The sequence below is a fragment of the Populus nigra genome, chromosome 7 (genome assembly GCF_951802175.1).
Source record: "Populus nigra chromosome 7, ddPopNigr1.1, whole genome shotgun sequence".
NCBI lineage: Eukaryota > Viridiplantae > Streptophyta > Magnoliopsida > Malpighiales > Salicaceae > Populus > Populus nigra.
In genome coordinates, this window is record NC_084858.1 from 4,173,188 (window position 1) to 4,197,276 (window position 24,089).

At 33.3% G+C, this 24,089-nt stretch overlaps 3 protein-coding genes across 8 annotated transcripts; all 3 read right to left on the reverse strand.

The window, feature by feature from the left end:
- Positions 1–215: 215 nt before the first annotated feature.
- On the reverse strand, positions 216–5,448 carry LOC133698980 (protein DETOXIFICATION 45, chloroplastic-like). 5 transcript variants are annotated; one of them, XM_062122096.1, is made up of 14 exons: positions 5,286–5,448; positions 4,578–4,949; positions 4,029–4,171; positions 3,777–3,920; positions 3,474–3,646; positions 3,150–3,285; positions 2,723–2,819; positions 2,523–2,623; positions 2,220–2,383; positions 1,397–1,468; positions 1,185–1,301; positions 988–1,083; positions 788–906; positions 216–379 (listed from the first exon to the last, which is right to left on the reverse strand). In XM_062122096.1, the coding sequence occupies exons 2-14, from the start codon at positions 4,928–4,930 to the stop codon at positions 322–324; spliced, it is 1,773 nt and encodes a 590-aa protein (XP_061978080.1). In that variant the 5' UTR covers positions 4,931–4,949; positions 5,286–5,448; the 3' UTR covers positions 216–321. The 5 variants fall into 5 exon arrangements, with proteins under 5 accessions (XP_061978080.1, XP_061978079.1, XP_061978078.1 ...); XM_062122095.1 differs by having other exon boundaries at positions 4,578–4,956; XM_062122094.1 differs by having other exon boundaries at positions 4,578–4,976.
- A 1,261-nt stretch (positions 5,449–6,709) lies between these two features.
- On the reverse strand, positions 6,710–9,541 carry LOC133698525 (lysM domain-containing GPI-anchored protein 2). Its single transcript, XM_062121473.1, has 4 exons — positions 8,743–9,541; positions 7,350–7,470; positions 7,055–7,248; positions 6,710–6,929 (listed from the first exon to the last, which is right to left on the reverse strand). The coding sequence occupies exons 1-4, from the start codon at positions 9,386–9,388 to the stop codon at positions 6,838–6,840; spliced, it is 1,053 nt and encodes a 350-aa protein (XP_061977457.1). The 5' UTR covers positions 9,389–9,541; the 3' UTR covers positions 6,710–6,837.
- Positions 9,542–18,157: 8,616 nt separating this feature from the next.
- LOC133698680 (glycerol-3-phosphate acyltransferase 9) lies at positions 18,158–22,349 on the reverse strand. 2 transcript variants are annotated; one of them, XM_062121697.1, is made up of 13 exons: positions 22,072–22,349; positions 21,865–21,922; positions 21,100–21,218; positions 20,699–20,798; positions 20,429–20,524; positions 20,187–20,283; positions 19,793–19,880; positions 19,615–19,711; positions 19,444–19,529; positions 19,148–19,267; positions 18,945–19,043; positions 18,432–18,573; positions 18,158–18,214 (listed from the first exon to the last, which is right to left on the reverse strand). In XM_062121697.1, the coding sequence occupies exons 1-12, from the start codon at positions 22,188–22,190 to the stop codon at positions 18,525–18,527; spliced, it is 1,128 nt and encodes a 375-aa protein (XP_061977681.1). In that variant the 5' UTR covers positions 22,191–22,349; the 3' UTR covers positions 18,158–18,214; positions 18,432–18,524. The 2 variants fall into 2 exon arrangements, with proteins under 2 accessions (XP_061977681.1, XP_061977682.1); XM_062121698.1 differs by lacking the exons at positions 18,158–18,214; positions 18,432–18,573 and adding an exon at positions 18,580–18,820.
- Positions 22,350–24,089: the final 1,740 nt, after the last annotated feature.

Below are 24,089 nucleotides of genomic sequence, written 5' to 3' on the forward strand. Positions count from 1 at the left end.
TTCTTTGTGAAAAGGGTGTCTTCCTTGTCCTCATCCTCCATGGGCATCAATTTTCAAAGCTTATGCAAAGTTAATAGCCTCTACATCGAACATCATTTTACATTTCATCCTCTGATGGTATCACCGCTAAGGCAATTGGCAAGGGCCAAAATATATTTTAATAGGGCATTTTATGTTTTTAGGTTAGTAACTTTCAGCGGAATTGAGTCCAATAATTCTTCTTTTGTGAAGACTTAGAGAAATCAAAATTAAGCAACTAAGTAATTACAGGGGGGAAATTACAATAGAAAATGAGCAGCCTGAATCTGAACTTTAACCAACCTAAACAGTCTCTAAATCCGTGTGCATGAACCACCATGGACCAGATTTTGAAAGTAATCTGAAAAGGAAAATAAAACACTGTAAGGAGGAAGGAGCATTTATATAAAAAATAGCACCAAACTGAAAATGTCAAGTCTGCTAGTGCAGAAGCATAATAACAGGGGGGTATGCCTTGGCATGTTATACAAATGCTCGACATTGAGGACTCGCTTAAAAAACTTGGCCACGCATATACGAGGCTATGAATACAATGAAGAATGATACTGCATCACTAATTTAGTAGAATTGTTAGTTAACCATTTATTCGACAGAGTTACACCCATAACTAGAAATAGATTAATGACTAGGCCACACTAATTTTCAAAAATAAAAAAAAATAGAATCATTCCTTAACCAAAAACTCTTTCTGCAAACTCAGTCTTTGCTCATGAAAATAAAAATTTACACCCAATATTGTTCAACTAACCTCACACATCCTGCTGCTGTACGCAAACCCATGAAGAGAGCCAAACCAGACCAAACCCCAGGGAGCCCCGTAATTGGAGCATAAAGCAGAAACGCAGATGATATTAATCCAACCAACATCTGTAGATCATTTACCAGACATAAGATTAACCCAAAACGTGGACATTTGAAAAGAAAAGGAATTACAGAGTTGTAGCTTACCATAGATTTCGCCGCATATGGAAAGTCAGAAACACCATAATGAAGACCATCAAAAATAAAAGCTAGGGCATTGATAGGTTGACTAGCACTAACAAACTGGAAAGTTTTAAAATCAATTTACTACAAATATGGAGCACTCAGATAAATAAAACCATATAAAATCTGAAAGAAACACCAATAGAGATTAGCACACATACCAATATCCCAGTTCTTACAATTCCTAATACATCAGCATCCTTGGTGAACAAGGTGGCTATGGAACCAAAAGATACACCCAGAATTGCAGCCAATGAAACACCAACAACTAGTCCAATCTAGGAAAACATGCACATCAAGCTATGAGCAAATTGAGAAAATAAGTTATCCCAAGGTATAAACTCAGAATAATAGAAGGGCCAAGAAAGCCCACCTTCAAAACAAATTTTGTGACTTCTTTCACAGTTTTGTGGTCACCTTCCGATGAGTAACTTGCAATTAGAGCCTACAAAATAGATAGGTTGGGCAACAAGAGCACAATAAATAATGTGTAGAACCACCAGCTAAGTATTTGATGTGGAAGGGAACTAAAAATTACAGACATGTCAAATGGGAGTTCATATCAACTTGTTGGAAATGCACAACTTCCATATGCACAGTATGGAATTAGTTCAGAAGCAATTCATTTGGGTACGTATATTCCTTCTAGTACTAACATATCAGCTATACTTCTATTCTTATATGGATACCATGCTTCAAACATGAATTTACATTCAGATGAGAAATTCAAATGAATATATAGTGATTAAAAATAAGGAACTAAAATGGATACTAGAGTATAAACAAGTAGATATAAGTTGTGATGATATGTTGATGAGATGACTTTAATGATGAGAATGTTGTACCTGAGCATGCATCTATGAGAAGAGACACGAATATACATTCATGTGAGAGAAATTCAAATGAATCTATGATTAAAAATAAGGAACCAAAATGATGCTAGAGTATAAACAAGTAGATGTAAGTTGTGATGATACGTTGATGAGATTACTTTAATGAAGATAATGTTGTACCTGACCAGATGCAGCCAATGCAACTGTGAGAAGAGACATGAATATACATTCGGATGGGAGAAATTCAAATGAATCTATAGTGATTCAAAATAAGGAACTAAAATAGATACTGGAGTATAAACAAGTAGATATAAGTTACGATGATATTTTGACGAGATGACTTTAATGAAGAGAAAGTTGTACCTGACCAGATGAAGCCAGTGCATCTGTGAGAAGAGAAACAGCCAACCATATTTGCATACATATCTGATGTGCAGCCATTGCTACTGCACCTTGACGAGCTGCCATTGAAGTGGCCAATGTCATGGTAGTTAAAACAGCAAGAGTTCTTCCAATAAGAAAGCCACCTATAAGAGAAAAAGGAACCTCAGGAAAACAAGATAAAAATACAGTAATATTAGGCAAGAAGTAGAGATCAGTAAACATCATAACAGAATACCGGTTGCGTCTCTTTTAGTTAGATTCCAATTTAAGGAAAAAACTCACCAGATTTCATGTAGACACCAAATTGGAGCTCTCCAACCTTTGGAGGTAATAATATAACCCTCTTATTTAGTTGCCAAACCATCAAAAAGGTGACAAGGTATCTAGAACATGAAATATTTAATGAAATTATTGTTAAAAATTTGTCAGAAAAATGTATTTGAAGAACTGTATTAATGCTCAGAGAACATATAGAAACATACTGTGACACTACTGTGGAAATAGCTGCTCCAGTCACACCCAACTTAAGATAATACATGAGTATGGGAAATAAAAATATAGCTGATAAATTGCCCAAGCCTGCATGTGGAAGAACTACATTAATAATCGGGAGAGACATAACAAGATTTTTTCTTCCTTCAAAATTGAAAAGAAAAGAAGAGAGCGGACATAACAAGATTTCTTCTTCCTTCAAAATTGAAAGAAAAGAAGAGAGCGGGCCATTCTAGATTAATTATTGAGAGAGAGAGAGAGAGAGAGAGAGCAGCAAGACAGAGATGGAACTAGCAATACAAAAATATCTTTCCAAGTATTCATCATATTAATTTTATTTTGCCCTCCAAACAGTTAAAGTGCCACATATTTACATCAAGATTTAGTGAGAAAATCAAATGTGAACTAAACACTTACCAAGACAAAATACAGGAGTTTTAGTATCCTTGAAGCCACGAAAAATGCCTTGAAGAGCCAAGGAGACCACAACAGCTGGAGCACCAAGGGCTCTTAGTGAAAGAAATTGTTCTGCAGGAATCCGCATTGGTGAATCCTGTTCAGAATATGATAAAGCTTGAAATTCTCTCAGAAAATGATTGATCTCAAAATGTACAAACAGCATTTACATGAACAACTACTTTTTTTATGAACTAGTCTTCACAGGAAGCTATAGATGGCCACAGAGAAAGATGCTTAAGATCAAATGAAATGTCACGTGAATTTGGTATATGTAAAACTTACCACAGTTATGCCCATCAAGTTGAGAAATGATCCGCATCCCAGAGACAAGGCTACAGCCTCAAAGATTCCTATCCCGATAGCTAATATTAAAGCAGTGGACACAGAGGATAGTTGCTTTCTTTCAACCATCCCAATAGGTTTACCATTAGTACTGTCTTCTTGGATGCCATTTTCTGTATAACCCATCCATATAAATATAATCATCTAAAATCGTTGGAACTTAATTTCAGTACTTGCTGCACCGTGATGATGCCCGTGTTCAAAATGGCAATCAAAACATCAAGAACAGGTATAAACTTATACCTGAAATAGAATCTTTGGTTGAATTCTTTGCAATGTCTTCAGCCACAAAAGATGTTGCCACACTTAGAAGAGGAATATTGAATAGCTTTGATACATTGTTAAATATCATAATAGAAACACCAGCAGAACCCAACTCTACTGGACCTAAGAAAGCAAGATCAGGGAAAAGGTTAAACAGATCAGTAATCAGAGACAAAGAACCAGTAAGCATAATCACACAAAGAAAGCTATAATGCAGGGGCAGATCGAAACCTAATCTGCCAATATACGCTGTCTCCATCAACTGGGAAAAAGGATCAATAGCCTGTCCAGCAATTGCAGGCAAAGAAAGCATTATAAGCTCGCATCTGACATCTGAAGAACGTGGTTGATTGATCAGAACCCCAATTGACTCACTGCAAACAAAATTAAGAAAGCAAGTACCATCACATATGAATAATCCTTAGATTTCCGAAGCAACATGATCCAAATATCAATCATAGAAGGAAGAAAGCATGCTATGTGGAAAAAGACTAATGCCTCTTCAATTTGATGAAATTTGTAACCAATGGAACATGATTGATACTAATTTATCTTCTCGATTAAGAAAAACAGTTTCAATACTAACGCAGGAAAAGGGGGGGATGTCCATCAAAAACTTTCAGAATCTTACAATGATGACATTCTAAACCAAACAATTTGCGGACTTTTACAATATCAAATTCATAAAAACACATGAACAACAACTACATTAAAGCATCTTTTTAATATCCAGAACAAAAAATAATGAAACGTGACTAAAAGATGCAGTTTCATTCTTACCTTTCTTCACCTCTCGAACCATTGATAATGCCGCGCTTGTTTTCTTCTAAAACCAATCTCTCATGCTCATCAGTGGATTCCACACCATACCCAGAACTTGACTGACAACAAACCACCCCAAATCGCGCCTTCCGATGTCTAATCACCAGAGGCGACAAAGAATTCTTTTGCTCGGCACACAAATGACACTTTCTCGACACAATATCTCTACCCCCCAATCCTTTAGGAACTTTACTTTGATTCAACAAACAAAATTTCCTTTTTCCTTTTGTTAATCGACTCTGTTCACCACTACTTCTACTTGCCAATCCTCTGTAAAGTGATTTGCCACTGAATTGTCCAGTACTAGCCATTTCTAGCGAACTAATTTCTCTATGAACTTCAATATCAGATAATCAACTTCTAAGGCAAAAATAACTGTCAAATTTCAAAAAACATTAAATACATAGCAGTTATTTTCCATTAAAAAGTTTATATATATATATATATATAAACATTAAGAAAGACAATTTTATAGGGTTTGTTAAACGAAAAACAGAGTATAGAAACAAAACGATCGAAGAAACAAACTTTTTCCATGCAATTACATGAAGAATGGGAATTTGAGTCAAGGAAGAACGGTTTGGTTTTGGCCAGAAAAAAAAATAGACAGAGACAGAAATAGACAGAATATCAAGAAAAGGAACATCAAAGAGAGAAAGGCTTTACCTTTTCTTGTTGGTGAAGATGATAACGAGAGGGTTTTTGTTAGGGTTTTGAGGGTTTCTTTTATTGGAAAGTTTAAGAGATGAAGACAAGAGAAGACATCGTTAACTTTGCCAATTTTATCAACATCGTCATGAGCGAAGTGTCTGTCTGTCTATGTTGCATGTCGCTGTCAACTGAACTGAACTCACGAAAACATAACTGTTTATATAGTGGACCTACTTTTTAAGCGGTTGCTCTATTATGGGCTTTCCTTAGAAACATTCGGCCGAATTATGGGCTTTTCTTAGGGATGGCAATTACTTTGAAAAAAACCGGACTTTTACCTTATCCGCTTGGATGGGCTTCTGAAGTAACCGACCGGATCTATCCAGTAGTAAATAATATTATTTAAAAAAAAATTATATTTTTAAATTAATATTTATTTGATGTTTTAAATTATTTTGATGTGCTGATGTTAAAAATAATTTTTAAATAAATAAAAAATATATTATTTTAATATATTTTTTATATTATTTTAAAACAATCATAACAATATTTTCTAATACGCTCTCCAACCCGGATGTATCCGGTAGTAAATAATATTACTTTTTTAGTCAAATGATCTTATATTATATTAAAAAATTAAATTATTATATTGTTCTGTCCTTCATAAGACAAAAGCCTTGGGTCTGTGTATAATGCATGAATATTGTAAAAATTTACAAATCTTAGGACCTATATTATTTTTTTAGTCAAATGGTATTATATTATATTAAAAAAAATTAAATTATTATATTGTTCTGTCTTCATAAGACAAAAGTCTCGGGGTCTGTGTATAATGCATGAATATTGTAAAATATTACAAATCTTAGGGCCTATATAGTATATACAAGGAGATTTGTTAAAAAAATACTTAATATCCTATAGTATTTAGAATCATTAAAAAGAATTAATTTTAATTGATATAAAAAATGCTTCGAGAATCCTCTCTTAAATGTTGAATCAAAGAACAAATAAAATAAATATTACGAACAAAAGAAACTTAAACCGATCCGATGCTATTTCTTGATGGCCCTTATCCAAGCTCATTCCAAATTAATGATGCTTCGTCGTCAAACAAGAAGCATTTTGTGGGAAAACAGTTTTTGCCTTTTTGGTAGTTTGATCATTGGCAATGTTTAGGTTTGATTCGTGCAAAGATATTCAAACCTTAAATGATGTCTGGATGCTTGGCGTCCACTCTGTCTACCATCTAGCTAGGATTTGGTTCCTGCTTTGGAACAAGAAGAAACACAAGACTTCGAGTCTTTCAGGATACACAAGAGGGAACAGCAGTTGCTCGAGAGCTATTTAAGTTGTAACCCAATGGACTAAATTACACCTTAAGCTAAGATTTAACTCTGTAAGCTGGAGGATCTTAAGCTAGCAATTCCTTCCGACTTCCCTTGTTTGTTAAATAAATAATTTCTTATTCATATGCCCCAACATCAAGAAACAAAATTTCTCCACGTTACAAGTGTATTCTTACATAAACCCAAGAAAGCATTCTTAGAGAAGCACCATTTCTTACTAATCAAAGAAGATACACAAGAAGAAGAATCAGGTGAAGAGAGATGAACAAGTAGTTCCAGCTCAAACCAGTCCTTGAAGCATAATTGCCGGGAGCTGTTTTGTCCACAATAAAAAAACACAACATTGTAAGTTTCCAATCATCACGTTAAACCAACCTCGAAGCATACTACATGCTGCAGTTTGGTAACATAGTTAGCAGTGTTATTGTGAGTAGTTACCTGCGGTAACTGGACAAGTGGACCGTGTGGCGAGAGTTGTGAAGATGCTTTGGTTCTTGTTAAAACCGGCATAGGCACAGGTTGTGATGTTGCAACCAGAAATCGTCGAGTTGTTGATGGATAACAAGCCACATTGCATAGCAGGGCACGTTGACCAGTTGGATGGTTTAATCCCAGATGCTTCACATTGTAATCTGGAAAATGTGTGAAAAGAATTATGCAAATCAACAATTCTCATGATACCCACTTGAGAGAATTTTTCAACACAACAAAGACATTTGTGCATCAAACTTACGTCCAGTTGTTCGCAGCATCACACTTGCATTTAACACAATTGTTAGCAGTGATGAAATAGGTGTTGTTAGGAACAAGTAGTGGATAATCAAATGAGTCGCTTCTCACCGATGAATTGCAAGCTGTCAATTGACATGATTAGACCAGTATTAATTCAGATAGGCACATTAAAGAATAACACAGACATTTGAAGACAAACAAGATCAAGAAAGCACAGTGCACTGTCAGAGAATTTTATAGCACTCAATAATTTAGTCATAATACAAACATTAATCGGTCCAAGATGTAGACTGAAACTTAACAGCAAGAAACAATAATAATGCTCAGAGGATGAGCTGTTAACAACTATCATTCAATCTCCACATTGAAATTCAAATGCACGAAAGCACATTCCTGAAAATGTTTGGCAAATAAAAGTATTCGATCACGTATTGCAAAATTAGAATTATTAATGTGCATGGGATGCACATATAATGCCAATGAGCCTGTAGCCTGTAGCTCATCCCGCATCCCATGCACCCATCTCCCTAAGATGTCTCGGTTTCGATCCTCTTCCTTGCTTTCCAAGAGATAGAGTAGTAAATATCCTGGCAACATACAGAATCAAACAACATCGCACATCGCCTAGCACTATAGAAGCATTGATTCCCAGCAGAAATGTGAACGCATACTGCACGAAACATATCTTTTTAGATATGAAGCCTCTTTGCGTAGCATAAGGAGCCAAGAAGACCAACATGTCATGTGAAACAAAGGGCCCATGGATCATACTTTACGCTGTTTGCAAAACTGCGCACACCCTAATCAGTGGGCAGGAAAAGGTTGAAGACGGGTATGGTAGGGACCATACAGATTCAATAAATTGAAAAGACTGGCTGTACCTCACAGCTATTCATTTTGAGATCATACCAAGCCACACGGTGTGTCTTGTTGCCTTTTCTATCGGATAATAATAACTATTTGCCACTTTCTAACATTTTAATCTCTATGACTCCAAGCAAACAAAATCAAGGAATATGCACTCGGAAAGCAAATCCAAATTTTATATATGCCCCCTTCTTCAACCACTTTCTTTTTAAAAATTTAAGCATCTAATTAAACATCATTTCAAAAGTTACTTAGTCAATTATTTGGAACACGGTTCAAGTTTTTTTTATAATTTTATATTATTTTAATGTGATGATATTAAAAAAAAAACCTATTTTTAATTTTCTACACTCTCGGCCATTGCCGACATGGTAGACAACAAATATTTCCAAGTAAAATTAGAATGAATAGTTTGTTTTTGCCTCAGTTAAAAAGAAGTGTATCTAAGAGTTGATTGGAAAATATCACTTTAAATCTAAAAATAAAAAACAAATGATGCATCCAAGGTTGAAATTAGATCAGCTTACCTTGGAGAGGGACATCAAGAACTTGACCAGCCAAGAGAGAGCTATCATTAACCCCATTAAGCTTCACTAGTGTATCTGTACTGGTCCCATATTCTTGAGCAATCGACTCCAAAGAACTGCCAGCTTCCACCACGTGTCCATAATGGACAACTTTGACCCCATCAACATCATCACAATTACAAGGTAAAGGAATCCACAACTTCTGCCCAACCTTAATCAGATTAACGTCTGATATATTATTAACAGCAGCAATTTCTTGGTATGTTACCAATCCTGAGAAAACTTCTGCTGCAATATGAAAAAGCCCATCATCCTTTTGAACGGTGTAGATTGGTTGCTTGTTTGAGTGACCAGTGTTGTTGGTGCACATGCAAGGAAATGAGATTTTGATGGTCTGGTTTGCAGGTATGGTAGAGTTTGGTAACGTGGAGAGAGGGAGGTTGTTGGCAGCTAAGATGGAGTGTATGTTCTTGACGGAGAAGAGGGTTTTGATGTGGGAGAAAGTTGTTGCGTTTGGAGAGATGTAGTCAATGAGGGAATGGCACGTGGTGGGTGTGCTACATTTGAAGGTCTGGGAGGAAGATCTTGAGTGGAGCGTGGAGAACAAGAGTAGGGTGAGAAGCAGCGGAGTGAAATGGAAACCCATCTTCGCTATGGTGTGATTCCTTGGGAGTTGAAAAGGGGGGGCTGGAGAAGGAGGAGGAGGAAGGAGAAGAGGGAGCGGGGTGTGGGTTATGAGAAGACAGAAGATATTGACTGAAGTGAAGATTTTTTGAATTCTTTGAATTTTGATTCCTGGGTCGTTTGCTTTTATTAATTATTAAATATGGGATGTTGAAATGTGCACTCTTGCCCATCTAAGATCCGAATTTAAATATTGCGGGAGGTTTGTATTATTGTTAATTTTAGAATTTATATAATTAATTAAAATATATATAAATTAATTACTTGACTTTCCGAAGTAACGTGTTTGCGGAAGTGGTTCCAGCCTCTATCGGCCCATGTTTTCGGACGTCGGCTCATGGAATTCGTCGAAAATTCGCACATCGCAGTACACGTGTGCACCACTAAAATCATAATTATTTCGTCGCGAGCTTGCAAAGCCTATTTTGAGCACTTTACTTAAATAATGCATTATGAGTGTTTTTCAGCGTGCTCGGCTCTCCATATAGAAAGAGCTGGGCGCTCTTAATAGGTCTGTGATAACAGAGCTGGCATGCTACCGTCAAAAGGTACTTCTCGCATAGTTATTCAGGCTCCTCTGGGCTATCATGCTGAGTGAGTCATTAAGAAGATTAAAAATGTTTATATAATATAAATTTAAATTGTAAAATTTGTAAACTAATTTTATTTTCATAATTCCAGTCAAATAGTAAATAATAATATAACATAATTAAAATAAAAATAAAATAAATAATTAAACACCTTAAAATATACAATTCAAATAAAAATTTATATACGGTGATATTGATAGATTTTTAAATGCCATGTATTCTACAATTCCGAGGCCATGCCATGGCTCATGTCATGGTTATGCAGATTAATTTTATCAGAAGGGCTCCAAGGTTCAATTAGTTTCATGTGGGGGACTCCATGGCTCTGTCCTCCAGACTCTAGAGGCAGCATATATGGGTGAACAACAGACAAGAAGCTCGGCAGATACAGGCATGCATGGGACACTGGATAGCGTAGAGATCCAACATAACTGGCATTAACAATATTCCCCAGTGTAAAATGAAATCATCAGCAAATCACCACATTTAATTCCAAACACTAATCACAGCATCTAGATTATTAACATGACCAGGGTTTTACTTAGCCTCACTGTATTTCCATTAATATTCTACTAATTCACCAATTACCAATATTTATTTCATGCTGCAGGAACCCAAAACTAAATCATGACCAGGCAACTCTAATATTTCTAGCAACAAGTCTAACAAAAAAATATGAAAAACCCATGACCTGATTTCTTAGAGCATCACACCCGGAATACCAAACAAGATAGAAAAAACAAAACTTGGGAATAAATTCTTACCTTCTTCTTGCCAAGAAAATTTTGAATCTTTGCTGCGTTGCTGGTGAGTGGTTATATATTTGCACTGCTAGTGAGTGGAGAGTGGAACCAGCTGTACTGCTGGTGTTAATCTGCTAGGGTTGAAACTTGAGAATCTCGGGTTATTTTTTGGGACAAGGGAAAAGAGAAAAAGGTACATAGAGTGATTTGGAGAATTGAAAATGGAGTCTGCAGATTTTTTAATTTTCTATCAAACTCGTGTAATCGGTCTGATTTTATCAATTTTAACGAATTGAACTGATTTTAAATAAATTTGACTGGTTTTAATTGTTTTTACTGATTTTTAAATTTTTAACCTGATTTTTTATGTTTTATATATTTTAACTCGTAAAATCATAAAATTTTACACAAAACGTGTTTTTGATAACACTGTGAGCCAACACCCTTTGTTAGAATGAGGATCTTTTTTCCTTTATTATTTTAACATCGTCATATAGATTTCATAGTTGATTCTAGTTATACGCTTTGATCAAGGCATGCTTCCATTTTGGATCTCTGTAGACTGAATATCAATCCTAAGCTTGTTCTAAGACGGCCCACATCTCTTGTGATGTTGGGCTTTCATAAACTTTTATTTTTTTTTTATATATAACATCTTGTTTTTTAAAATATTTATTATTTAAAAATATATTAAAATAATATTTTTTTATTTTTAAAAAAACACATCAAAATAATTTAAAAAAAATTAAATATTCTTAAAAATATTCTTAAAACACAGATAAGCAGACTTTTAAAATTTTAATACTTTAATTTAAAAAAAAAAAGGTGGCGCGAGGAATTCAAGTAATTTATTTACTTAAATGATTAAACATAATCTAGCACAAACTTGGCACTTTGGGAGCTAGATGGTGGATTACAGTGATATTATTAAATCAACTCCATTCAAAAAATATAATACTAAGTTTAGTTCTCTCTCTCTCTCTCTCTCTCTCTCTCTCTCTCTCTCTCTCTCTCTCTCTCTCTCTCTCTCTCTCTCTCTATATATATATATATATATATATATATATATATATATATATTCCTTTTTTTAGTATTTTAGATTTAAATTTGAAGTAAAATATCGTCTAAAATAGAATTAATTTAAATTTGCATATAAATTAATTTAAATTATATAATTTACAGATAAATCTCTCAAATCTAAAGAGGGTTGAATTAAAACCACCTAAGCGAATTTTTGAAAGATCTACAGAGACATCCTTGTGATATAAGTTGTGACCAATGATTTAATTTTATTTTTGATGATAATGATTCGTAATTGTTTATCTATGATTGTCTAATCTATGCATATGTATGATATATAAGCACATTATTAATATGCATGTATCATGAAAAACTAGCTAGGATTCAGTGTATGTTTGGTATTGTGGTGCAAAGTATTTTTTAACTTTCACTTAAAAATATATCAAAATAATTTTTTTAAAATTTTCATTTATTTTTGTCATCAGTACATCAAAATTATTTAAAAGTAATAGTCTAAAATTCAATAAACTTAAGAATAAGGTTGATATTTTAGATAATTGATTAATCTCTTGGTTCAAGTAATATAATTCATTCTCCATAAACAAAATGTTTGATAGCTTAATATGGAAAGTCCAAGTAGTTGGAAGATGGTAGCAGGGTGGTGCATGATAAGCTAAGGTGGCTGCTAATTGGTACTGTAAAAGTTAAGGACTCTCTGATAATTAAGTTAGAGGTGAGCATTTCTAGTTCAGCTAGAAGGGTTTGCTAGGGTTAGAAGAAGAAACAAAAAAGTAGATGGGTCTAGAAAGTTATTTATAGTACCACTAGTTTTTTTATTTCTATTTGAACCGGTTTGATTTGGTCTGGTTTATTTAGTTTTAGCCTTTTAAAACCGAAACTAGACCGAACCGAATTTTTTTTTAATTTTTCTAATTGGTTTAATTATTATTTTTTACGATTCGGTTTTTTTTTATTTTTTTCGATAACCTCAGTTTAATTAGTTTTGTGGTTTTTTTACTCACCCCTAGGTCAAGTCAGTAACTTTATAAAGAAAGTAATATTCTAGAGAGATAAACTCTAAAAATATATATGTTGAAAGTGTTAAGAATGAAGAGATTGTTCACCTTGAAGTTTGAAGGATTCATGGTGTATTTATAGCCTAAGAGTCTTGTTCATTTGCTGAGAGAGGGATTGAAGTGTGATTTCATCATTATCATATTTTAAATTGTATTATACTTAAAATAATACATATAGAATCAATGAAAAATATCGAGGAACATGCGTGGAGTCTTAGAAAAAAATCTCAATTGAGTGTTAGGCTCAAGTAAGGTGTTCGAGCCCATTAGAGGTGAAGAATGGGTCCAGACACACTATTTGGACCCAAGCATGTTGGGCTTGGGGTGCATGCCAACACCATTGTTGGACATCCGCCCACCACCTTATGTGATACGTAACACTCCTAGCTAGGTGTTAGGCAACACGCCCAGCACCATCTGGGCGTCTGCCTTGCAAAAGCGTATGCCCGGGCTTCTTGCCTAATTGGGTTCATGGGCTTGAGATCCTTGTCCGATCCCATACTTCTTGGATGTTTTCTTTAGGCTTTTTTAGGTTTTGGGGGCTTTCGGGGTTTTTTTAGGCCCGTTAAGTTTGGATCCATCAGAAACCACACAAAAAAAACATCAATTTAATGATTTTTTAAGTCGGACATACTTTTAAAATGCACTCAAACACAATTCTAAATACAAAAACAAACTATCTAAATTGAAGAACTTATTGAATTCATGTAGAATTGACAAATGCTAACATGTTATCTAAAATTCAAAAAGCCTATTCTAAATTCAAAGAGTGTGTGTATCAAAAAGGAAAAGTTTTACTTTTTCCTCGTGACCAAATTAAATGCAACCAAAAGCACCAAACTAGTAAAACAAAAGTCTATAACTAGCAAAGCAAAAGCCTCCATAAATGAAGAATGTCAATAAAAAAGAAGTTTGCATCTTCAATAAGGTTAATTGCTAACATTTTAGAGGAATACCGAATGAAGTTGTTGCAATAATTAGACTATCATTAGCAATCTCATTAAGCTTTAATAAGGAGTTTTTTTAGCACAATTGCAAAAAAAAAATGGTAAAGTAACACAGTAGGGAAAATATTTAGGGATACAACATAATTTCACGAATCATGGATGACAATTGTAATACGCGAGTCACGGATACCATCTGCAACACATGAATCACAAATACCATCTATTACATGCGAGTTGCGGATGGAATCTATGACTTTATTTGAAATTAATACCCAGAGAGCTTATTTCTTTCCCTTTCCCTTATTTTTTCCTTTTTTCTCTCTCCTCACAGCAACTCGACGCTCCTCTCTCCCTGTTGTTAGCGCCCTTCCTCCCTTTTCTCTCTCCCCACTACGATACACTCTCAAAACACCACGAGATCACCCATTTATTTCTCTTTAGCCCTATATTTTTGCCCCTCTCCCTCTCTCTCCATCGCGACTCAACCAGTTTTTGGCCAAAACAACCATCACTGGTCACCATCACCGCCCATATTATACATTTAGAGGTATATTGAACACTTTTCCTTTATCAGTTTGATGTAATTTATGTTAATGTGTTAATTTGATTTCATACGATGTTAGGGTTTTAAAATAAATATTAGGTTAATTAGATATAATTTGAATTGATAATTATGTTATTTTATGAAATGATCAATTATTTTGGGTTATTGTTGATTGTAAATGAACAAAATTATTTTGTTAGAGTTAGTGTTGATTTAGGTTAAATTATAAATTATATCAAATTACGTGTCAAATAATAATATTAGCCATGAAATACACGAATTTGATTGATAATTTTGTTATGGTAGCGAAATTTGATGAATGGAGGTGTTCACTGATTAATTTGAAAAATTAAATTCTAGCCGATTATATTATCATTATGGTCAATTTTATGGTAATAATATATTTGACATTATCACTTAAAGACCACTATTCATAGGTTCTAGGCAATAAGAAAAATAAATTGATTCTAATCAACATATTATTTATATAAATTGAATGTAAAAAATATGCTAACTTTATGGATTGCCATGTGAGATGGTGTAGGGCTAGACATTTCACTTTAAATCCTATTTATGTCCTTGAGTTTTATCAGGATGAGTTGAATGCACAAAAACTGCATCAGGTATATGTTACAAATATATTGAATTTTTTGTTATTTGAACATAATTTATTTAGTTTCGATATGTTTTTTAATATAAATCTTTCATATGTTATGATAGGTTATATGGATGTTATATATAGAGAACTTGATACTTTCATATTCGCCTATATATAATGAGGGATCTGATCTTTGGTTAGTGCATGTCTTATTGCACTACTTCGATATTATTGAGATGTATTGTCCAGATCGAGTAATGCGATCGTTTGGACTATCTGAGCATATACCGGATTATATTATTATCGGTGACAAGCTGCACAATATTAGTCATCAGGGTAACTGCAAGGAAAATTGGCTGGCGCATCTTACCTAGATCTTTGAGATGCTAGGAGATATCGTGTTTTTTAAGAGCAACATCAGACGATTAGTGTAGATACCTGTATGAGATGGTATTTGTCCATCACGCGTTGTTTCATTACACCTACATGATCATGTTTCTCAAGGCATCCATGCAATTAGATGCATTATATACCCTAATATAATCGATTGGAATGCAATATTGTTTTATATTCAACATTTATTAAACATTGGATTAATGTTATTATAGATGATGACTACTAATTGGTTTTTAATGTGTGTGTATAGATTCATTACTTGGTACGGGAGGTTCGAAAAGTAGTAACGATTATCTGTAAAGATGTCAATGAAATGGGACGTATTGTGACCAACATTAGCTTAATTTATGTTGTGGTGGACTTCATAACATAGTTTTTAAACTCGGCCCGGGTTTCAGGTTTTAACCGGGTCGCCAGGGTCAATTCTGATTTTTTTAAAAAATCAAAACGATGTCGTTTTAGTAAAAAAAAAAAAAAGCAAAAATCAACGGGTTGCAACTGGTTTTTGACATGGTCTTGCTAGGTCACCCTGGGTTTTGACTTTCCCTATTTTTTCCTAAACCCGGCCTGGTTCCAGTCTCGGGTCGACCTGTCAGGCCAGGCCGGGTTTTGAAACTATGCTTCATGAGATTAAAAAGGCTGAGCATCTTGAAGTGACATTAGCGGAAGATGAGATTGCTTATCATAGGAATGTTGGGGATGTTGATTCACCCACAAGTGCCACAGGTCCATCCACAAACGTCTCAAATCTGTCTATGAGTTGAGGTGATATTGGTCTTTCTCCCACCTTCATGGATATTACAGACTCGTTCTCTAGTTGGATTAGTTGAGGTGATGCTCCAAACCTGTCCACGGGTGTTGCGTGCCCTTCTATGAGCTAAGACAATTATAGATATAATTACATGTTATTATATGTTATGAGAATTATGAATAGATGTATAATTAGTTTAATTTTAATAAAATATTATGTTATGTTATAATATTATGTTTATGGGTCTAAAATTTCAAGATTACATATTTGTTTTAATATTAAGATAACAACATATTGGATTGACTGGGATCAACCCAAGTAAACATGTCAAATCAACTACCCAGATTATAAGAATATGATAATCCCATATAAAACAAATCAAAACAAATTATAAAACTTAATTCTTAATCAACCAAATATTGAAGGATAAAATGTTTTAAAAAAAATTAATTAAAAAAATCTTAAAAAGCAATTCAAGTTAACCTATCAAACTCGCAACTCGGGTTATAAAATTGAGATAACCACATAGAAAGTAAATTGAAATAAATTTTAAAAAAATCTCAATCAGCCCAATATTAAAGGATGAGATTAAAAAAACAACCTGAGTTAATTTGTCAAACCCATGACCAGAGTCATGAGACCGAGATAACCTCATAGAAAAAAATAAAAAAAATATGACATGATTTAACCCATGTCAACCTGCCAAATCCTCAACTCTAATTTCGAGACTGAAATAACCCCATAAAGAGCAAATCAAAACAAATTATAAAACTCAATTCACAATCGATTTTATCAAACTCAATGTTGAACAATGAAATTTGTAAAAAAAAAAATGATTAAAAAATGACACAAAATTGAGCTAAGTCAACTTGGGCTAATCAGTTAAGCATTATTTATGGGTCATGAGGCTGAGATAACCCAATAAAAAGTAAACCAAAATAAATCATTAAGTCTGATTCTCAACCAGACACAATATTAAATGATAAAATCAAGAAAAAAATAAATTAAAAAAAATTAAGTTAACCCGTCAAACTCGTGACTCGGGTCATGAGACAATAACAACCCAATAAAAAGCAAATTCAATGCTGAAGGATGCGCGATCCAATTCCTGAGACCGAGATAACCTCTTAGAAATAAAATAAAATAAAATACAGTCTTCATTTAACCGAGATTAAAATGTCAAAACATGTGACCTTGATCATGAAACTAAAATATCCTCGTAGAAAGCAAATTAAAACAGTTTGTGAAGCTCAATTCTCAACCAAATCAATATTAAATGATGAAAATTTGAAAAAAAACAATTAAAAAAATATAAAAAAAACAACTCAAATAAACCCAGGTTAACGTGTTAAGGATTATTCTCGAACCATGAGACTGAAATAACCTAATAAAAAACAAACAAAACAAATCATAAAGTTTAATTTCTAATCAATTAAATATTAAATGACGAAATTAAAAAAACCCGAGGCAATCGTTAACCCGTCAAAGTTACGATTTGTATCATGAAAATAAAATAACCCAATAAAAAATAAATATTATATTAAAAATAAGATTTGTTTTGAAAAAAAAACATTGATTTAAAAGAAAAAAAATTATTCTAATAAATAGAGATACAGTTAAAAAAAAAAAAAACCTCTTTTTATTTTTTGGTTAATGTTAATGTGAAGACAATCATTATCAGTCCACCGAGTCAATGCTTGATTTCAGTATCATCCTCTTTTGACAGGCAAAAGCTTATCTCTAACATGTACAAAGAAGGAAAAGGATACAGAGATTCCCAAAACAGTTTATACGTTTTTTTTTTCTGATAGTAGGTGCTCAAGAATTCCACGATGATGTTGAAAGTATTGATATATTCATTATCCATTGACTGGAAACTGTGGCATCCGATCATCCAGAAAGTGTGGATCGGTTTCGCTGTAGAACGACCCTTGGAGCAAAAAGCAAGAAATGGATATGAAAATTGAAGACCAAGTAAAATTGACCCAGACACAAAAGACTAGAGCCTTTTCACAACATTTTGGTGAATTTACTGAAGTAAAACCTAGAAAGTGATAAATATGGAATTTTCTCAAAGATTGCTTCTTAATCATACCCACAGCTTAACTGTTGATAAAGATCACAGTTTATGATAAAACAATGAAATAATAAAACAGTAGAGAAGGAATGTTGCAGCCAAAAAACCCTCTAGGTCTGCGTGTATTGTATTAGGGTTTTATAATACCTAAATGTCCACAATTAATGCCATAATAAATACCTAAATACATGCCTAAGACTATTCACATTCCATAATAGGATAATATTACAATCAGCTCATCCCATATTTAGATATTCCATAATAGTTTACATTTGAACAATAAGATGTGGAGAGAAGTGCGGAAGCAATTTCGGGGATAAATACAACAAAGAAAAGAAAAAACGCAGAAATATACATCACTTCTCCTCCAGGCACCGTATTACCGACTCAGCAAAACTTTGTTGCCTGAAATGCAAAGGGGGAATGAGATCAGAGATTTATACAGTACACAAATAAGATATGTGCCAACAGGAGCTGCATGTCATCAACCATTCTCAGAGATACACAACCAACAGAATCAAGTAGATACAGAACACTTTTGGTAAACGATGCTCGTATAAATGCCAAGAGACACCGAGAAAAACATAGTCATAGGCCGGTAAGCATCGTCCTTTCTCTTGTACGTAGTCAGAAATTATGTTGCCGGGCAAAACTAATGCAAGTTATAAACATATTGCCATGCATATTTGCAAAGCTAATATTAGAGTGGAAGTGTGACTATCAGGTGTCATAAAACAAAAACGGCAATGAAAGACAAGGAAAGGTGTTTGGCTTACTTGCGCTCTCTATGTTTTGGGCTAGGGCGAGAATACTTTAGATATCCATCCCAAGGAACTTTTTTGAGACCTGCTCGGACAGATATAATGTCTCTGACCCTGCACAAATACATTGGAATTGAACCAAATAAATTTATTATTAGGAATTTTACAAAACACATGTCAATGTCAAATACAGAAAGGGTGGAAAAGAATGTATATACCTCTCTGCAAACTCAATGGGGGTCTCTCCAGGTCTCAGATTTTGGGGCTCCAAATACCACACATCACAAACAACAGCCCAAGATGTCATCAGCTGCAACAGATGCTTTGTGAAAGACTGCCTGCAATTGAGACATTTAAGCATGTTTCTCGACCATAAAAATACCCCAACCTCCTCCCATTTTGAAAAATGCATACTCTCTAGGAAATGCTGGGATATATATAAAATACAGTCAATAGAAGAAAAGCTATGTTGGGATATGTATAAAAGACAGTCATTAGAAGAAAAGCTTCTTACTTTCGGCTGTTCCAAAAGGCATCTACGAAAATTTTGTTGTACTTGATTGCGATTGGACAAACAGTAGAGTCTAGTTCAAATGCACCCTGCACATCATCAAACAATATAAGTTACAGAAAACAAGCATTGCAAGCTTAAAGAAGCAATAATTTTTATGTTGAATATTCATACCTTCTTAAACATCACAGTATAATGGTTATTTACACAAGTTCCTTCTGGAAATATGAGAAGAGGGTTATTGTCAGCTTCCTGAACATGATCCCGTAACCTGAAATATACAACTCCATATGATCATGAAGAGAACATCATCTTCAAGAGCAGTAATTTTAACACCAGCATTTACACCTACTTCTTTGCTACAATCTCACGATCCTTTGCCTCTGCACGATTGAACCAGATACATCCTACACTCTCTAATATTGTGCTTTGCAACAGCCCTGCATTTAGAGCAACCACCATTCAATTTAATAAATACACTATGCTATACTACATGACAATCCTTTCAGCTTGGCCACCACATTTCTTACTATCTATAAACAACCACCACAAAGGACTTGAAGCAGAACAACTAGTATAAGAGCTGGGATTGCACTATTTCTTCCTTCAAAATTGTACTTGTGGGATATTACCAGTTACACATAATTCAGGGATCCTTTGATATTTGTTGACAGACATATAACTCAGGATGTAACTGTTAATTGGATCAAATATCTGAAATAGATATGAAGCCATTTCTCACTTACCAACCCAACCGGGGTGTTTCTGCATAATCACAGCAAATGCAGTCATCTGTTCCAGGATAACGAAATCGATCATGGAAGTATGATTGCTCACAAAAACCTGTTCAGCAGCAAGTTAATGCTAATAAGTGAGTGTGAATAAAATTATTGAATATGCTCGGATCAAAAAGAAAAATGATTGACAAGTGAAAAAATTAAAACCTATTAGACATAAATACATCAAAAAAGTTTACACTGAAACGAACCTGTTTAGGCCGTATGCTAGGTCGTGGTCCATGGTACTTGACAACTCCAGTCCATGATGCAACAAAGAACATGCAAATTAACTCCACCAAAGACCTCTGAGAATAAATTAAAAAATATGGAATACATTCAGCACAGTTTGCAATAACCACTTCTGGAGATTTTAGAGCATTAAAATATAGAAAAACCAGATTTTCACAATTTTGTTCTCTAATATACATATATATAACTCTGAGAAAGAGTAAGAACTTCAACAAATAAATGATCGACACCTCTATTTTTTTTCTCAGTTTGTCGTGCCCTTTCAGCAGAAAATGCACTGGAATGTAGGATGAAAGAAAAATAATCCACCCAATTGTCAGTACCAGAACCCTGCAGATTTCATTGAAATACATCAACCAGCTAGATTGAACAAGAGTTCACTGTAGCAACTTATTTGAAGATAAACCATCATATCAATCAGACTTTCATAGGGGATACAAAAATTTGAAAAAAGATAAGGAGCAGCAAATAAAGAACATCAGCTCATCTCTTCATTGTGACATTTTAAAACTCCATAAAGTCAAGAATCAAACTGAGAACTCAAATTATCTAAATTGGCACAGAGACCAAGCTTCACTTTAGTGACCCTTGGGATATATATAGAAAATATTGTAGTCAGCAGATAACTAACCTGACAGGGAACAAGATCCCATACCGAATCACCACACCGCAGCACCAAAGGGGAAACAAATACACATTCCAGTTCCATGGTTCTGGAGGATTCGACTTGAAACATCGTGTGAATGAATCCTGGTTCATTCATTGTTAAATTTGAGTTTAATCCAAATAGGGTTAAATTTCCTTATTGAGCCGATTATTTTGAATCAAGAAAATCAGGTTATTTTCAATGAGCAAAACCTAGCTAGTTATACTGTTGCATGTAAATATTGCTTCTTTGGTCTAAAGTTAATCAGAAAATTACTCAAAAAATAAAGAGACCAAACTTGAAAATAAATAATAGCCCATAATTACTTTTCCGTTAAGATTTATTTATATATTTTTTTATCATGATTAACACCTCTTTCATCTAAAACTATGCCCAAATTCCCCTCTTTGCATTCAGTAAAAAATTATACTTATCATGTAAATGAGTCGTAATTCATTCATTCTCAAATTTGAGTTTAATCTAAACATGAGTAAAATTAATATATAAACTCTCATAGAAAAAACTAAAACTTTTCTTCTAAATCTCCTTATCAAGCCTATTATTTTGAATCAATAAAACAGGTCATTTCAGCTAACTAAAACAATGTAACCATGCCAGTGCATGCCTAAAATCCATGATTAACACTAACTCATCCAGAATTTACATAAAGTTCCTTTCTTCCGTTCAAAAAACATTCTGCGTCACACATTTTCTCTGAAATAAAAAAAAAAGAATTTGAATAAAACTCACATCAACAATGGCACCAGCTGCCTCCGTAAGAGTAGGTGAAATATCAAGCAAGTCACGCCTGAACAAGAACCAGAGAGACCATCAAGCAAAACCCTATTAAAAATAAAATCTTTACAGCTCTGAAACAGCTAGAAAAACAGAACTTGAAATCAAAGCGTAGCCAAAAAAACAGAACCCGAATCAAAAGATTTGAGACAGAATTCATACAGACGAAGCTTGCCCCGAGGCTCCTGAATGGAGGATCCAGAAGGAAGGTAGTCCTCTATATTGGGACGATCCAGGTCTAATTCGATGCTTGATGTCTTCAAATTCCCTGCGGTATCCATTACAATAGATGTGAGCAGTAAGAGCAGGGGGGAATTTATAGAAGAAGAGAGTGTCTTCTGTTTTTTTCTTTTCTTTTCTTTTCCGCGTCCCAAAGCAAAAGCATGTAGCTCACCCTATCTTCTTCCACTCCTTTGTCTTCTGTTTCTTCCGAGAAAAAAATATTAGAATTTATAACGAAGGATGATAAATGTGTTTGATATATATATATATATACACACACACACCCATATATATATATATATATATATATACATATATATATATATATATATATATATATATATATATTCTTACTATGATAGCAGAAAAAAAATTTAAAAAAAAATGTACAATTGTTGTGGTGGACTGGACGTATCTTGCACGGCATAAACCTAGGAAACCTGCACATGTGACGTGACCGTGTCTGATTAAATAAATTTATACCTTGTATTTTTAATATGGATCTTATTTTATATATTTACTTTTAATTTTTAATTCCCTTTTGTGATTAATTGCAATACCAGTCCTTCCTAGTTAATGATATGTGCCATAGGTTGTATCGAAATTGTGATTCCATTTTGTTTTTGTTTTTTTTTCATTTCGCTGTCTTATAATGCGAAGACTCTCTACATCTCGAGAGTAGGACAGCGCCGTTCTACGACTAATAGGACGAGGACCGAGACCTTCTTGAGAATGTGGTCCCATTTTTTTTTAAGTATTTTTTATTTGAATATATATTAAAATAATATTTTTAAAATTTATTTAATTTATTTATTATATTAATACATCAAAATAATTTAAAAAATATAAAAATATTATTTGAAACAAAAAATAAATCAAAAATTTGCAAAACTATGATTATAGTGTCAAACTAAAAAAAAATCAAATTAAAAAAACAGAAATGATAAAAAAAAATGGTTCAAGTACTCAGGTTTGAATGCATCTTGAATGTACAATAAAAAAACATGATTTAGATTTAAAAAAAAATCAAGATGATGTTTTTTTAAAAAAAATATTGAAATAATAGCATATGTGTTTGGGAGTGTGGTAGCGTTTGCTTTTCAAAGTGTTTTTCGCTCATAAATATATCACAATAATGTTTTTTTTTTGTTTTTTAAAATTATTTTTGACATCAGCGCATCAAAATGATTTTTAAATACCAAATAAGATTAATTTGAAGTAAAGAAAAAAATAAAAAAAATTTCAAAAACACTTTTAAAATGTAAAAATAAACAGGGTCTATATCGATTTATGTTAACTCGAGTTAACTTATTAAATCTATAATTCAGATCATGAGATTATGATAATCTTATGAAAAAATAAATAAATAATAATAACCATAGAAAAACCAAACTAGAATATGTTATGAAGACTAATTCAAGATAAATTAGATGCTTTAAAGAAATTTAATGTAATATTTTAAAAAATATTGAGATGATGATATATTTGATTGATTTAAACTTCATAGCTTAACCCGTGAATCGTGTTATGAACTAAACAAGGTTTGATAACGTTGTTTTTTAAAAAATAATTTTTTAATTATACGATAAAAAAAGTTAAGAATGGAATTGAAAGAAAAGAAATTGAAGGGAAAAAAATAGGATAAAGTTGTATAAAAATTGAAAAAAATAAAAGGAAAGAAAGCCCTAAGAAAATAATATAATGAACCATAGTTTGACCCTGCGGGCGAAGGTTTAGAAAGGTTTTAGCCTTCCTTCTTAAACACAGATATTTTTAATTATTTTACGCCCATTTTATTATTAAACAAAACCATTTTTTGAAAGGAAAAAAAAACAACACGATCACAACAGCTGGAACCAACAACCTTCTATTAATTACCGCTACACGTTAACCAAGCTACAATACAAATATATTATTATGTATTAAAATAATATATTAATTTTTTTATTATTTATATA